Source organism: Vanellus vanellus, assembly GCF_965231255.1.
Source record: "Vanellus vanellus genome assembly, chromosome: 11".
In the NCBI taxonomy this organism is placed as follows: Eukaryota; Metazoa; Chordata; class Aves; order Charadriiformes; family Charadriidae; genus Vanellus; species Vanellus vanellus.
In genome coordinates, this window is record NC_138916.1 from 2,062,676 (window position 1) to 2,080,051 (window position 17,376).

Below are 17,376 nucleotides of genomic sequence, written 5' to 3' on the forward strand. Positions count from 1 at the left end.
ACTCCAGATTAAATTAGTTCAACCCGTTCTACCAGACGTGAAAACAGAAAAAAAACTTGTTGGCTTTGCAAAGTGAAGCTGTTCACTTATCCTTAGTGGAGACAGCCACAAGCGCTAGTCCTTCCTCTGATTCCCAGGCTTCTGCTGGTAGGTGAAGCTGCCCCAAGTGCTCAGACTCATTAATGGAATACAGACACAGAGAGTAAATACCTTCGTCTACAACTGTTAAAAAACCCTTTCAAAATAGAAAACAAACTCCCCCAAATCCACGAGTTTTACTATCCTTTAGTCAAAGGCACTTTTTATTTTAAGAGAAGGAAACTCAGCCATCAAGCCGCCTCTCTGTACCACAACTTCCCAGGAGAGCACGGCACGGCTGAAGCCGATGCGCACGTCACCCACGTGCAGATACGCTGTAACAACAAAACTCTTGAACAAGCAAAACTGGCAGTTCTAAGGAAAACCATTTCAAAGAGTTACAGGGAAAACTCAAGGCAAATTAATTAATGAATGCTTGTATTCCTCTGTAGAGTTTCCTATCTGTGAAGTTAATGGTGCAGTTCATCTAATCTCCTTTCATACACAGGAAAAGTCCTCATAAAGTATCTAATCGCACCAGCCAAATCAAGTACTCATGATTAGAAAATAAAATTTTGACCATGACATTTACCTTTGATCTCTTCCCCAGCTCAATGTAGTTGAGCACACAGAAACTGCATAAATACAACATTATCAATATACTACGTGCAACGAATTCTCTTTCCAATGGACTATAAAGAAAGGCTACTGATAATTCAAGAAAAGCTTTTTCATTTCCCTTTTCAAACTGAAAAATCACCAAGATATACCGGTAGTAAGAAACACTTGAGCGAAAACAAAGCATTAATAAATTTGCCAGAAAGCCATTTGCTGTAATTTTATTTTTCCTATTTTTGGAAGCAGGTAGGATTCTATAGGCAGAAACACACTTTCTCTTACTGCTAATATTGTTGTAACTTTATTACCAGCATTTAGCAGATAACCCCAGACTAGTGTCATAATAAAACCCCAACTACTTGAGTTGGTTTGGGGTTTTTTTTGCACCGTTAGAAGGTTTCCACGCTACTATCGTTTTCATCTTACCTCAAGCACTGGTCCAGCTCCAAGAATAATCTGTTCTACTCCACTGGCAAATCCCTTCTGGCTGAGGGCGGTGAGGTGATGAATCAGAAAGTTGGTGCTCTGTGTCTTTCCTGACCCGCTCTCTCCTGAAATCACGATGCACTGGTTCTTCCTCCGCTGAAGCATGGCGTGGTAAGCCACGTCTGCCACAGCGTAAATATGGGGTTCCAGCTTTCCCAGCTGATGGTTATCGTACATCTTGACATACTTGGGGTTATAAATAGGTAGAAACTTGAACGGATTAATAACGATGAGGATGCTGCCTACATAAGTGTAGATTTTTTCTTGCTTGAAGCGGTTTCTGAGATTTTCCAGGAGAGTTTTCTCGTTCAAGTCCGGCAGGCTGCACAAGTCATCGTAGTCCTTCTGCTGTGGCTGGGGAAGGAAGCCACGCTCCACCATCCTGCGACGCTCCTCCGTCACCCGCAGCCAGGACTGGAGGCTCCCGTAGTGAATGGACCCATCCAGGTTCTTCTCCCGCAGGAGGAAGCGATAATCCTCGCCGCTGATGCGGTTCTCCAGGGCCATGCGAGGCCACAGCATCATGCGCTGGACCGGGCAGTCCGTAGGGTTGAGGATCCATTCCTCCCCACCAAACTCCTTCACTTCGGCAAGGACGTAACATTTTGTTTTCTCGAGCTGCAGTTTATTAATGAGCGAATCAATCACCTCAGCGGCTGTGGAAGTTTTCCTGGCAGTGATGGGGCAGTAGATAGTCCCTTCTGCAATGCTCCCCGGGTATATGTGCAGCGTGTACTCGCTATCCTCAAAGCGTCGTCTTCCTCCAACATCATTTACACTCATATTGGATCCTTTCCCATCAGTACCTGCACTGCATAGTCAGGACCGTCCTATATCTTGTCAGGTCATCATGTTAGCAATACTAAAAAAAAAAAAAAAAAAAAAGTAAGTTAGGTGTTTTATCTTGGCAGGGATTCTTGAAAAATGGTTGACATGCACCATGGGATGCAATGGAGCAACTCAAGTGATGATACCAATTACCTTAAAGAAAGCAAATGGTGATTCCCAACTGAAATCTGAAAAGGGAACAGGGTTTTCACACACCGAAGCCGCAATAAAGGTATTTAACACACAAACACTACCCGCACCTCAGGCTCCCCTCCACTCAGATGGAACTACCCACAGCACCTCCAGCTTTGGCTAATTTTTCCCTGACTCTGAAGCAAAGATGCAACAAGATCCTCTGATTTTCAGTGTATTTTACAGAGAATAAAATCAGTATTTTGTGAGCAACATACCAGACAGCCTACCGAATCAATAGTGGCATTCTCCCTCATGTCAAAAGTTGCTACAACCTTATTGCTTAATATTACCAAATAACTTATTCAAGAGTCAGTGCATCTATTTCTATGTTTGCATACTTCATGCCAGTTTAGGGAAAGCATCGTTCAGCTAACCGTGACTTTGGAAAACACCCCTTGACTTTCCCAACACTGACTTACCCATACACATAAATTACATATTTTCTAGACATTGTTAGAGAACTAGAGCTTTTGAGATTTGGAACAGTTGCATAAAATGCGAACCTAAAAAAAAAAAAAAACCAAACACAACTTTAATTTAAAATAGCACTTTAAAGGCATATTCCAACCAAGGGGAAAATGCTTTCTTAGTCATAGAGTCTTTACAGTTGGAAAAGACCTTTAAGATCATCAAGTCCCACCGTTAACCCAGCACTGCCAAGTCCACCACTAAACCATGTCCCTCAGCACCACATCTACACATCTTTTAAATACCCTCAGGGATGGTGACTCAACTACTTCCCTGGGCAGCCTGCTCCAGGTGCTTGACAACTCATTCCGTGAAAAAATTTTTCCTAATATCCAATCTAAACCTGCCCTGGCGCAACTTGAGGCCATTTCCTCTTGTCAGTTCAAAGGTCTTCCTGAGAACATTCAAAACGACTTGAAACACAATGATTTGCCTAGTCACAAGTTAAAAAAAAAAATAAATAAATTCCTCAGTGATTACAAGCTCCAAGGTCTCTCACATTGTAAAGGGACACGCGACTCCTGCAACGGTGCCCATCCAAGGGCACACACTGCTGGTCCACCTGATGCTTTGCTCCACCACTCCTAGGTTGAAGACCTTGTATCGATTGAATTCACCTACTACCGCTGCTCCGAAATCCAGACTGTGAGAAGAATCATCAGCTTCTCATGCGTGTGTGGTACACAACACCCTCAAATTTTATCTAAGATAAAATGACCATCACCTTCCCCTGTGGACTTGGTCCTTGCCGTAGATACATTATCACATGGTTGGGTGCCAGTGAACAGTAGATACTCCTTTCTCTTCCCGTCCAGGAGATTTACAACCCATTGGGATTCAAAGAGCAGCATTTTTCCACCCACTAAGTCAACCTTTTTCAGAGACATCCATATCTGACATCAGATATGAAGTACTACAGCCAACTCACTTGTACAATCTCACTTTATTTCTCTCATACTGCTTTAAAAAACACAGAACACAAATCTCTGGTGCTGAAACATCAAATGCACAGCTAATTTCTCAAACTGAATCACTACAAGAAGACAACACCCCAGCACCAGTCACAAATGAAAGCAATTCCAGAGCTAATGGTCCTCAGTTCTCCATCAATTGGTTCTAACAAACTCAAAACTCCCCGTGAAGATGTTAAGAGTTATTCCAATATACAGACAAAAGGTAACTATGAAGAAATGCAGAAGACCCTCAGAGCCAGGACCTGGGCAATTAAATGGCAGGTGACATTTAATATAGATAAAAGTTTACGTCGTGCATGTCCCAACGTTACATATCACGTTGAGCTTGTCCTTGAGCAGTGCCCCACAGGAGCAAGACCTCACGACTATGACAGTTCCCTGATGGTGTCAACTAAACAAGGTCAAAACCCACATTGGGTTTAGGGAGCTCCTGAGCTTCAGATATTCGATGTCAGGAACTGTATTCAGAGGAAGCATTTCACATGGTTGCCCTGTCCTAGCGCTCCTTACATACACAGATCCAAGACCTTCAGTCCAAGCACAGCCACCCTCATCTTTTACACACATGCTAAGCTGGGATTTGGAGATTTGTTTCATTTAGTGCAAGCATTTCTGAGGTCCTCACATGAAAAGCATTATTTTACGTTGTATTGTTTCTCGCTCCAATATTTCATTAAGTATATTATCCCCAGCCACGCGCTATTCAAAGCAAAGAAATTAATATGTCACAGTGAAATACATCTGGCAGGGATTCCCGGTGCATTGCTTGGTAGCAGGACATATATTATATACCGGGAAACGCTCCAGCTGCTCTCCTATAGCTTTAGTATAGGCACAGATGCAACAAGGATGATGTCAGCTAAGTGCCGGGTTGGGCTTTCTTTGTCTAGCTCTATGACTCCAGCATCAGCTTTTCTTCAAGAAGGGAAAAAAAAACCCACCACACTCAAACTAGCTAGTTCCTCAACGAGATTTTACTTCAAAGCTTACGACAAGAGGGCTGGCTATTTTTATTCAAGTTATCAGAGTGTATCGAAGACCGCTGACTCACGTTGAGAACTGCAAACAGGACTTTAAGTTGGTTACCTTGAGCAAACCGACCTGCCCTTCCTACCTCCTCCCTCCTGTCAAATACGTGCAAGCTCAAGAAATCCTCTATAAAGCATCAGGCCACTCTACCCCAGCTGCCCAAAAGCTTCCCTCGCTTCTCTATAGATGCTTATTCTGCACAGACTTGGTAGAATAACAAACATCTGTGCCTTCTGCATCCAAACAACTTGAACCCAGCAGAATGGCGAGCCAAGCGTGACCCCCATGGAGATGCTAAAAGCCCCAGTAACTCTGGGAATGCAGAAGAGCCAAGTCCCCCCCCCAAACCACTCAAACACCAGAAGCTTCCACTAACAACTAAGAGATTTAGCGAGGTCAGAAAGCAACGAGGTGTTAATTTGAGCCTTATAAATCACAGGAGGCTTGCCACAGTATTTACTTTTAATAACGCTAAACATGTCTCGGAGTATTATGTTAGGTCAAAGAAACGTTAATGAAGATAATTGCTTGTGGTCTCCCAACCGCTGATGCACATAAGCCTGGCTCTGCTCAACATCAAACACGCCTCTTGTGGACAGTCAGTTTCCAAAGTATTTTGGAGAAAATATTGCAATGAAATACATGTAATTAGGTAATTAGCATATGTCAGGGAGAAAGGCTCTCCTAATGGCAACTGTTCAAGCAGGCTGTCGTATTAGCTTTTACGTGATTTTTAAAATTAACAATATTTTTGAGTTTGGACACAAAAAAATTAAATGGGGACATAAAAAAAAACCCAATCTGTGAATACTTTCTCCACGCACTATTTTAATTAAAGGCCTTTCACGTTGCTGTGTGTTTAAATTTAAATGAGAAAATATAAAAAATGATGCTACATCTAAGTCATTTATGTAGGCTTATGGAAAAGAAAGGCTAGCATCTCACTGAAAGGGGATGCTTGTCTCTGTACCCAAGAAAGTGGCCGCTTATAAAATGACCTGACTTCACCACCAAGCTATCGTTCAGCTGCTTCACTCACATACTGGCTTTGGCAAGGATGGGGGCGGCAGTAATGGGATGCTGATCCCACGGGAGATGGAAACCCAGAGGATATATCAGACCTCAGAGGCCAGAAATAATTGCAAACTCCCATGAATACTCTGGCCAAAATTTATGGACTGCACATGCCTGAGAAAGGAAGAATTTAGATCATTTTGAGCCAATATACTTTCAGCCTAATATTTTCTACATCCTTTTCCATTTTTCTACGTTTGAATGAAGACTCTTACTCAAATTGACCCAGCACGCTGATTTTGCTCAATTTTACTATCATAACATAATTCCACTTGCAACATAAAAAGTGTGATCTCCAAACAAACAAGAGGTTACAAATTAAGCCTCGTGCCCTCCTACATAACAAAACAGATTAATATTTCTAAGGAGCTCAGAGGCCCTTAGAAAAATCACAATAATAATCAGCAGCAGCTTGATAGAAAAAGCATACTGAAATCACGACAGTCAACTAGGCTTTGTGCATACACTAAACTTAGAAATAGTGGCTTACTTTTACATCATACGCAATCTTTTACTAGTTGACCACAGTTTAATATACATAAACACTGGTAGCAAAGGAGCTTTCTCAAATTAAACATATACATGACCGCATATAGTGAGCGCTCTTGCATTGAGGGCTGCCTTTTTGTAGCAAGCGTTATTCTGGAAAGGATATCAAACAAACGAGGACGCTCCAATTAGCTTTGGAGAGGTAACTGAAATGGAGACTTTCAGTCATGCCAGTTCTTATTTTTCCATTCAGAAAGACCAATCTCAGTATTTTCATTTTCCGGGATGGTGTAAGCAACATGTGGCAAAAATCCAAAATAAACCGTCCACTGGAAGCATCAGCACCCATCATAAATAATCTGTGATAGCTAAAGCCTGAAATCAGACAGAGTTTGCCAAATATTGGACGATTTGGAAAAAATAGAGATTAGTGTCAGCGTTGAGGCTGCTAAAGAGGCAACTCTGGAAGCAAAGTTCACTTGGTTTTATCATAACATCCCATAACCCAGACAAGGGACTACAAAACTAGTGAAACTTTCTCCTCGTTCCCAATCCTCAGGCAATTGTAACAAGCTTGGTTGCTCAAGACAGCCTGGATTTATCCATCCACTGGTACGTCAAAAAGCATACCTTGTGGGGCAGAAATTCCTGAAATAGATTAACTTAAAACAATCTGATAAAGAAACGGCCCATTTAAACATACTTCACTGCTTAATCTGAATATATCAGCACAAGAGCTCTCCAAATTCCTCTCCTGCAGCAGTAAATAGCCTCGTGCTGCTGATACCCAAAATAACACCCCTGGGACAACAAAACAGATGCCAGACTGACACGTCTGTGACAGCTGATGCTGGAAAAACTACGTAGACAGGCAGAAAAGTCCATGCAGATGCTCAACATCTTGGTTACTATCACACAGTTTTACATGTCAGTTCATTTGATCATCTATATAATGCTTAACCCTCTCCTTTTCATCATCTTTCTCTTCCATGCACACCATGGGTTTCTCTTCCCGCTGTTTGCTGATGGGAGACAAATGTCATTACCGTTACAAATGTCATTACCGTCGCTTAAACATCTACATCGGTCCTTCTCAAAGAACCTCATGGTGCAAGTGGTTGAGGTAGTGCTACCTAGAATGCAGGGTTACGGACCCAGGCATTGGTGCGGGGAGGGCAGGAGGTGCAAAAGAGACTGCTTTGCATTAAAACTGCATCCAAAATCTCTAAAAAATGAGTTGCATCCAGAAGAATGAAACCTCTAATGCAGGAAAAGTGCTATTTCTAAGTGTTACAGTGATGACAGAGTGGTTTGGGTTGGAAGAGACATTTAAAGGTCATCTAGTCCAACCCTCCTGCAATGAGCAAAGACATCTTCAGCTACATTTTTAATCGCAATCCAAATTTCCTTCTTCAAAAGAGATAAGCTTAGATACGGGGGGGAACACATCAACACTCCAGGATTGTCCATATACAGAAGAAAGGTCTTTTGGATACATTTCAGAGTAGTTTATTTGGACCAAAGCACCTAAGTGAGGTGCCAATACAGTGAGACAACCTAAATTAGAACAGAAAATGAAAGCAGGAGCAGAGACAGACTTGCAGATGCTCAGCAGCAACAGAGGTCCCTGCTGGACCTGGTGCAATGGGGTACACCAATACACAACCAAAACTCAACCCCTGCAGGCACCAAACCACCCATCTCCTGCAACAGCGTGCAACGGCAGTAGCATCCCAACTACATGTTTTACTGCTTTGATGGTTTCTTTCCTCTCCCCTTAAAATTATCCATTTGGTCCCAATTCTGTAATCAAGAATTCTTCTCCCATGCTAAATCCACTTCACCTTGCTCAGACTTCAAAGCAAACAGGGGTGAACCTAAACATCTGGTGTCACTTCACTTCCTGCAAACCCAAATAATTTTGTAGGTAAACCTTCTTGACGTCCCCAATCCAAGTCAGATTCATAAACTGGTTTTTGGCTATTATTGGCAAGAATCATAATAAAAGGAGAAACCACACTTGGCCAGCATTAACCACCACGCCTATGGTAGGGGGAAATATTTCTGCAAGTAGAGGTGACCCCACACTGTCGTGCCCGTACAGCCAGAGATGTCTACTTAGCCACCAAGGAGGATTCCCAGAATATAAAAGAAGTTGAGAATTCACAGCTCAAACTATGTAAATCGTTCCCAAAGACATATAGCTGCCTATATTAGGTGTAACCTAAACTAGGGTACAAGCATTTTCTAAGTTGTTCCTAAGCTCACCTGTGGCTTGAAAAATTGAAAAAATTCCTATCAGGTTCTTTTTTTCCTGCATTTTCCTGAGGAAGTATGGGCTAGATGAGGTGACAGCAAGGTGGATTGAGAGTTGGCTGCGGGACAGAACTCAGAGGGTTGTGATTAGCGGCACAGAGTCTAGTTGGAGGCCTGTAACCAGTGGTGTCCCCCAGGGGTCAATACTTGGTCCAATCTTGTTTAATATATTCATTAATGACCTGGATGAGGAGACAGAGTGTATCCTCAGCAAGTTCGCTGATGATACCAAACTGGGTGGGGTGGCTGACACCCCAGAGGGCCGTGCTGCCATCCAGCATGACCTGGACAGGCTGGAGAGCTGGGCAGAGAAGAACCTAATGAGGTTCAACAAAAGCAAGTGCAGGGTCCTGCACCTGGGGAGGAAGAATGGAAAGCACCAGTATAGGTTAGGGGTGGACCTGCTGGGAAGTAGCTCTCAGGAGAAGGATCTGGGGGTCCTGGTAGACAGTAAATTATCCATGGCCCAGCAATGTGCCCTTGTTGCCAAAAAGGCCAATGGAATCCTGGGCTGCATAGGGAAGAGTGTGGCCAGTAGGTCGAAAGAGGTCATTCTCCCCCTCTACTCTGCACTGGTGAGGCCACAATTGGAATACTGTGTCCAGTTTGGGGCTCCCCAGTTCAAGAGGGACAGGGAACTGCTGGAGCGAGTCCGGCGAAGGGCAACTAAGATGATTAAGGGATGGGAGCATCTGCCTTATGAGGAAAGGCTGAGAGAGCTGGGACTCTTTAGCCTGGAGAAGAGAAGGCTGAGGGGAGACCTTATTATGGCATACAAGTATCTAAAGGGTGGGTTGAAGGAGGATGGAGCCAGGCTCTTTTCAATGGTTCCAAGTGACAGGACGAGGGGCAATGGGCACAAGTTAGAACACAGGAAGTTCCATTCAAATACACGGAAAAACTTCTTTACGGTTCGGGTGACAGAGCACTGGCACAGGCTGCCCAGGGAGGTGGTGGAGTCCCCTTCCCTGGAGATTTTCAAGACCCGCCTGGATGCAGTCCTGAGTAATGTGCTCTGGGCAATCCTGCTTTAGCAGGGGAGTTGGACTAGATGATCTCTAGAGGTCCCTTCCAACTCTGAAAATTCCGTGATTCCATGATTTTTTTCATTTTTATCCAGCACTTCAAGCAACTATCAGCTTCTTGTCTATTCACTTCTATACTAGAGGATGAGACTCGCATTTCAGTTTGTCACCTGGAAGCTTCTTGCTGTGCACCAGAGGACATACTACTTCTCTTTCAGAGATGGGCTCTGTTTATCCATACTTTAATCTGACATTTCTTGCTATTTAAGAGGCCCACAGATACATACAACACCTCAGTAGATGACAACCCCTCCCAGAGCCTGGAATTACCCCATGTCTTGAGATTTTGATATTCCCCTGCGGTCTGACAACCACTCAATGGTTCCTCTCCTTCTAGCAGCAGCCAGAAGACGGGCGAGGATGCTGCTACCCATCCATCACACTCTTGATAATGTGGACAACTATCAGCTTCTACTAGAACTTTTATCAGAGACAAAATGAAAGTGGGAAGCAAAAAAAAAAAAAAAAGAAACTAAAAAAATTACAGGAAAAACTGTTGCAAAACAAATTATTCCTAGAAGCTGTTGCAAGTGGTTACGATGAACAAGGAACTGAATTAGGTCATGAATAATAACATGATCACTTACTCTTCCCCTTAAGGTCAAAGCCCCTTCTGTGCAGGGATTGAATCCGCGTCTGAGGCATTAATCGGGGCTACACAGTGAAAAAACCTCATCTGCAGGATTCCAGCCTTGCCAGCTGGAGATGCTACCATAGGCAAGGACAAGAGGGGAAAAAAAAAAAAAAAAAAAGAAAAGAAAATTAAAAAAAAAAACAGGACTAAAGGAAGGCTTGGTGAGGCCTTGTGATTCAGAAAACTGAATGGGAGATGCGATTTCCATCTTTGCTTCCACCACAGCATTTCTGCGTGATGCTGGGAGACCCCAAAAAATAGCACAAACAAAATCTTGGCCTGAACCATCGTTATTTCTTGAGGTTTCAATGTGAGGCACCGCATTGTGATTTCTGGAAGTGCTACCATTCTGCTGAAAGGTGCGCCCTATACATAAAGAGCAGCAGTGGTGTTAAAGTATTAAAATAATCAGCTTTTATCATGGTACTCGCTGAACAGCCAGAACTTGGAAATTAATTCTCTCTGTATCCCGGAACTTCACTGATGAAACTGCATCCGAGTAAGCATGGATGCAAGAAATGCTGGGTACTTAGCAACAATGGAGCATCATTAAAAGCTTCATTCTGACAAACAAGGACTGGTAACGAAGCCCATGTCGGGCACTGTGCCCTTCAACTGCTCCCTTGGCCCTTTTTGCCAGAAACCCAAAAAAAAAATAATATAAAAAATATTAAAAAAACAAATCAAAGGAAATTGCTGAATCCTCTCTCAGGCTGCAAGGGTGGCACTCATCTAACTGAAACTTGCTGTTCTCGTATTCCGTACGTGGCTAAGCAGAACTGTAAACTGAATGGCAAGAACTAACAAAAAACCAGAAACTAAGGAAGTGCTTTGTGTATCTCAAGTGTTTGGAGTCTTTCAGGGGAAAGAATCATTGCCATAGGTTTTTTTGCTTCTTCTAATGACTAATTAAAGTAGTCACTGGCCAGAGGCACGGCAACCCTGTTCCAAATAGCAAGATAAATTTGTCATGTATAGAAGTGGCAAAATCACCTTTACAGCACCTTCGAGTTTTACCAGATTAACTCCAGGCTTGAGCATCGTTGTCTGACAGAGCATCCCTCACCGATACAGCAATTCTGTTCACATGAACAGCCAAAATATCTGATTTTCCAGCTTTGCTGGTTGGATTTGCTCCTTACAGGTGTATGCAGAGCAGTTCAGCCTCTGGAAACCCAACTGGAAACAAATCTGGAGTTGATATCCCGAAAGCATAGATCACTGTCAAATACCACAGTAATACAAGCATGGAGAAGAGCCAGCTAGCAGGGAGACAGCTGTAGAAACCGTAAATGGGCACAAGATCTTCCTATTATCTCACGAAACACATGCCTAGCTATTTATATTTTTGTTTGCAGCCAAAACTTTCACATATAGAGCCTAAAAAAAAATAAAAAAAATGAATCAGTGTTTACAATAAAAATCTTTTTGAACCTGTTAAAAATGAAGGATATGAAATGTTAGAGCAGAGAGACACTCTCAATGACTACAGGAGTTCACAGCGAGGAGCATCTCGCCAGCCCCAAAATAGATGCAGAAAATACCTTTTTCAGAGCCCAGGAATTACACTGATGTTAAGGACAAGACATTTCTATCCTAGAAGAGCTCAAGAGCTTCAGAGAACAAAACCCGGGGACATAAAGGCACCCTTCCCCTCTAATCCAGCCCTGCAGCTGGAGAAACCCAACTACTGCTGTGCCAAAAAGGATGCACGTTAAAGGATGCAGCGCGGCACTCTAGTACCACTTACAGCTTCAACAAGCATCACACTTGAAATAATAGCTGAGCAAAAAGATACTTGCCTTTCCAGAAGCAATAAGTATTACACAAATATATTACGCTGGCACCTAAATGCCACCGTATCGCTGCATTTGAAATTTTCCAAAGACAGGGGAAATAAATGGCAGCTTTTGGTTACATTTTTATATGCTATCATCAAGAAATAATTTCTCACATTGCAATTTCATCATAATGTAAGATTATTTTGAACACTGATATATCAATATATATCAATATATACTTATATATATATACTGATATATATTGATATACTGATATGTATCAATATATAAGTATATTGATCTTTATGAAAGGATCTTATTGGGTTAGAGGACCATGTTGTCCAGCAGATCTTCAGTGCAGAGGTCTCCTTCCTCGGGAAACTCAACCCACTTCAAGCACAACCCAAGGCAAACCAACACTTCTGAGCCTTGCTTATTGAGGAGCCCACGCACGCACCAAAATAAACATTACACCTCTGGAAATGACAATACCTGTGCTGTGTCGTCCCCGTCCCCCCCCGTCACCCCCCCCCAGCCCCCCCCAAAATATTAAGGACAATTCACATAACTGAATGTCATATTATTTTTTAATACTGGGTCAAATAATACCTTGATCATTTCAGATGTTTTTCCTGTAGACTTAAGATCTTTGAAGTTGTCTGGAAGAAGTTAATACAGCTTAGGTAAAAAGTCAAATCTAAGTGCAGTAGTGCTAGGAGAAGATATGATAATGTTGATACTGATGTTCTCTCTTTCCTCATTTTATGGAGGATTATGGACAGCAACTGATAGCAAGAAAAGGATGATTTTAAAGCTTTCTCACAGAAAACTCTTTTTGGCACAATTCGCTTCAAATAAGATTTTCCAGTGTCCCAACGCAAACTTATGAAATTTCACAAAAATTATTACCTGCCTGCTCCCGGCGACCCATCAGCTCAAAACCCTAAGATTACTTTTCTGCCAAAAAGATGTTTCCAACTTTCCTCTGATAGGATATATACTCCTCAGGACTAAAATGAATGATAAAAAGCAACTCTGCCTGGTCAGAAGCCAAATACCATTTTTTAACATTTTAGGTAAAGCATACCTTTTCATGAATGAGAGTTGAAATAGCTAATGCTCCAATTTTTCTGCTCTCGTATTCTTTAAGCGACACTACAATTCAGCTTTCCTCAAGCGTCTGAAGGGGAATCATTTTGGAAGTCCATATTCTTATAGTACCATGTGCACCTACCCCTGCAGCTGCTGGCGTCTGCCAGATGTGGTTTCTTCTGCTATAACTCTTATTTCTGAAACAGAAATTGCCAAGGCTTCCACACAAGCCCATCCTTGTTCTTTTAAAATTCTTTTTAAATGAAGGAGACCTTCAACTAACTGCAAATTGCAGGCAAGTTTTGTCCTCCGGTTTGTCACTTCTGCTTGCACCTCCTTCCCGTTTTCCGTCTGCAGATGAAATCATTTCCCCAAAGAGAATCATCTTTGCTGCAATAAATGAAAGTCAGCCCTCAGCAGCAATAACTGCAGCCTCGCTGGAAAAAAAAAAAAAAAAAGCAGCTGCTCATGACTAGATTTATGTTCATATTAAGTAGGAGATGATGCCATGTGTTACCCGTCTCCTCTTGAAGTTCAGCGTCTGAAACAGCTTAGTGCATCACTTAACTATTGTAGAAATTTGATCTGTACAGCCAGACCATGCAGGTAGCTTCCACTCTTTAAACTAAGCACTTAATCCCACAAAATTAGCGTTTCTTTTCAGTGCAGAACTACACAAAAGCTTGTTGCACCAACCTGAAAGCATCCTTCTGCTCCCCAGTCCATGCAGGTGCTGGGTACCCGATCCCGTTATCCACAGACTGCAAGTCAATGCATAGCTGGTAGCAACCTATACGCTCTATAGATAGCCTAGCTAGCACAAAGAATGGATCTTAAAGCATTCAGAAATGTGCCACCAAAGACAAAAGAGAAAAGAATATTAAAACTGTACTGCCAGATCTGCTTAGTTACCTTACCAAAAAAAAAAAAACCCAAACAAATAAAACAAACACCAAACAGAATGAGTCATATTTTAAGCAAGACTTCCAGCAACTTGGTTTATGAAAAAAAAAAAAAAAAAATTGTTTTTTTCCTCTAAAGGCCATATTTATAAAAAATATTCATCCCATAGATTATGATAATTTACAAGCAAGGGCACAAATAGGATGCTGCATTTAAACTAACCACAAAAGAATATATTCAATCTCAAAATTAAGCTGTCAGGCAAGTGCCGCAACACAAGAGTGGCTTTTAAACTCAAAGAAGAGTGCTCTGAATGTATCAGGACATGAAACCAAAAACAAAAGCCTTCTTACAATCCAAGAAGTACTGAATAATCCCTTGAATTATAGATGACAGCTTCACTAAAAATAGTTATTGTCAGCTACCTGAAAACACAAGCTTTGTAGTTCTTTGAAAACATGAATATCAAAAAGAAAAGCACAAAAAAACAAAGGGGGAAACGATCCAAATATTTAATAATGCATGTCATTGAAGTATTTCAAGGCAGCTGTTTCACTAATTGGTATTGATATTTTAAAACTGAAGGGACAACTTGTTTAAAAAACCACCTATATTATATATTAGATATTCCACCACTGTTAGCACAGCTAGTACTTTTAGCACGGATCTCCACACCGCAGCTTGTTCTTTTGTCCACTTATGGCTAACAGGGGCAAAACTTCTTATGCAAATCTTGTTTTTTTCCCAAATTTTTGTTTCTGAATTCTGTAGCTGCAGCTCTCACGAGGACACAGAGCTGCAATCGACAACTACTTTAATTGTTCATGATATACCCAAAATAAGCTGTGGATTTCATTTGAAGGAGTAAGAAAACTAATGCTATCCTGGCATCACTCTCAACATCTTTAACAGAGAAGGCAAGAACAGGATGGACCATGGGGATGACGTTATTTTGGGGAATTAGAGATCCTTTTAATAAACAGAGGCACGGTATGGCAATGTGGAAAAAGTTTCCACCTCCACTGCTCATCTAGGAGCAAAAATACAGAAGGAAGTCAAGCTGCATTTTGAAAAAAAAAACTGGATGTGAGACACTAATTAACTAACTAACTAGGTTGCTATCTTCTGCAAGACGGGAGGTACTCTTACCAAGACCTACTTTTTATTTGCTCAGTTAAAACAAACATTGGAATATCATAGAAAAGATCACTTTCTTAAAAAAAAAGAAAAAAATAGCAGCAAAAGGAAAACTTCCTACAAGGGTACGCCGTTTGTTTTCACAGGCACGGTGCTAGCGATGGCCAGCGAGAGATCAGTGTGAGCATCCAAACACAACATGCATAAAAGACAAACGTTGACCAGTGGGGACTGGACCTTTTAACAGGTCTATGGGAACTACAAGCCCTGGTAGAGCTACAGTCAGCTTCTCCTTAAGGTTATCAAGTTATTGCTTTTCTTGATGGAGCAGATACGCTGATCACAGCCTGCAGAAATTCAGTGACATTTGGTGACTGGTGCCAGGGAATCAATGCATCCATTAGGGATGCCATAATTCAGATTTTTAAAATTAAACAAGCAGTAAACGATCAAGGATCTACAGCAGATGCTGTGACGCAGCACACTTCTGTAATAACCACGTATTTTTGGGCAGCTCTGCTATTCTCTGGGTTATTTAAAGCTGGTTTATGGGGGTTCATACACCTTTTGCTAGCTGTACATCACCGATAAGTATTAGGTAGAAAGCAGCCTGATTTCCAAATCTGGCAAGCGGGTAATGCCATACAGCCACCCAACACGAAGCAGGACAAGCAGCACCTACAGGCAAGGAATAAGATGTCACGGGGGGCAAAGACATACATGGACTTTGCATTTTGTTTGAATCTTCCCAGCTTTGGGCAAAAGCTAGAGCAACATAGCAGTTCGGATCACAATTTCATTCTTGCACTTGGGTAACAGCTTCCACCTTAACTGGTCAAGCTAGAGCTTGACACAAAATAAGGTAGCAGAGGAATGTAGCTGTTGAGCAAATAAAATTCAAAAGCACATTCTGGAACATATTTTTTTTTTTTAAATCACTATATTAGTCCAATAAAGTAAGAATTAAGCCAATCGAGATAACAGCCTGAATCTCATTATATTCTCTGAAAAAAACCCATCTCGTCTGGAGGTTGGAGATCTGGTTTCTTTGGAGATCAAGCATCAAAAATAGAAATATTCAGAAGACTGGCAGTGGAATGATTTCAATGCTTCAGCAGGCACAAATTAAAACCGAGCACATTCAATCCAAACTAGCACAATGTATTTGCTTTTTCTCTTCCGTCCAGAGTGCCTTGTACTTCCACATGTCCTCCCTTGTCTTTAGAAGGACTATTTTTCCATCCAGAATAAGAGGTGGGGGGTGAGCTTCCCACTTTTTTTTTCCATTGGCAGGTATGATTTTTCATTAGGATAGAGCACCGCTATGAAAAAGAAATTTTGATCTGGTCCATCTTCAAAAAGGAAAGATTAAAACAAATGGAAAACAAATGGTCCTCCAGCACACAGCTCAGGCAGTCTGCACCCATAGAGGTCAAGCATCCTCAGACAGTTTAAGAAATTAGATGACAGAGATTGCAGCAGCAAAGTATTAAACATCTCAAAGATAATTCCACATCCGAAGTAGAAACATCATGGGGAGAAATTTAAGCCAGGTCTGCAAAGCTGTTTCTTCAACATCTGTTCGTGCATATACCGCAGGGCAGCTCACAAAGCAGCTCCGGTGACAGCGTTTGCCCTAATTGCAGTCAGCGGATAATCACACTTATCCTGACATAGGGTACCAAATGCAATACGAGAAAAACCTCCCTTCCACTGCGTGTATTCGTTTTCTTTGAAACCTCCTATAAATCTAAAGCCTCCCCTAGGATATTTTGGGTTTGAACATTTCTAAGATGATTCTTCTAATTATTCAAAGGACTGTTAGCTTCAATCGCAGGGTGATTCCCAGAGAAAGTCATCAGGCCAAATCACCTTTTACTTTCCACCACATGCCGACCTGCCTCTTCCAATTTTTCTTTACCACGTTCAAGGGGAACCAGAGGTGCCTCTTCCCCACAAAACATACAGCGATCTCCATATCTCAGTACAGAACACCATCAATTCTACTTGACACAGGAGATGAAATACAGACATCCCTCCAAAACCTGCAGTACATATGGGTTTTAAGCCTCTTCTTTTCTAAAGAATATTAGCAGTGTATTTTAGATACTTGCTTTGCTACTATAAAGATACCATCAGTAACAGAAAAAGACACTCCTGCATTTAACAAATCTGCAGTGAAGAATTCA

At 41.8% G+C, this 17,376-nt stretch overlaps 1 protein-coding gene across 1 annotated transcript in view; it reads right to left on the reverse strand.

Annotated features, from left to right (window-relative positions):
- MYO9A (myosin IXA) overlaps positions 1-17,376 on the reverse strand; it is a gene marked incomplete at its 3' end in the record, with an annotated part of 188,112 nt that overhangs the window by 150,281 nt on the left and 20,455 nt on the right. Inside the window, exon 2 of the mRNA XM_082488802.1 lies at positions 1,123-2,044. Within this exon, the coding sequence (XP_082344928.1) occupies positions 1,123-1,965 (843 nt within the window). The 5' untranslated portion in view covers positions 1,966-2,044. The remainder of the gene's footprint in view (positions 1-1,122; positions 2,045-17,376) is intronic.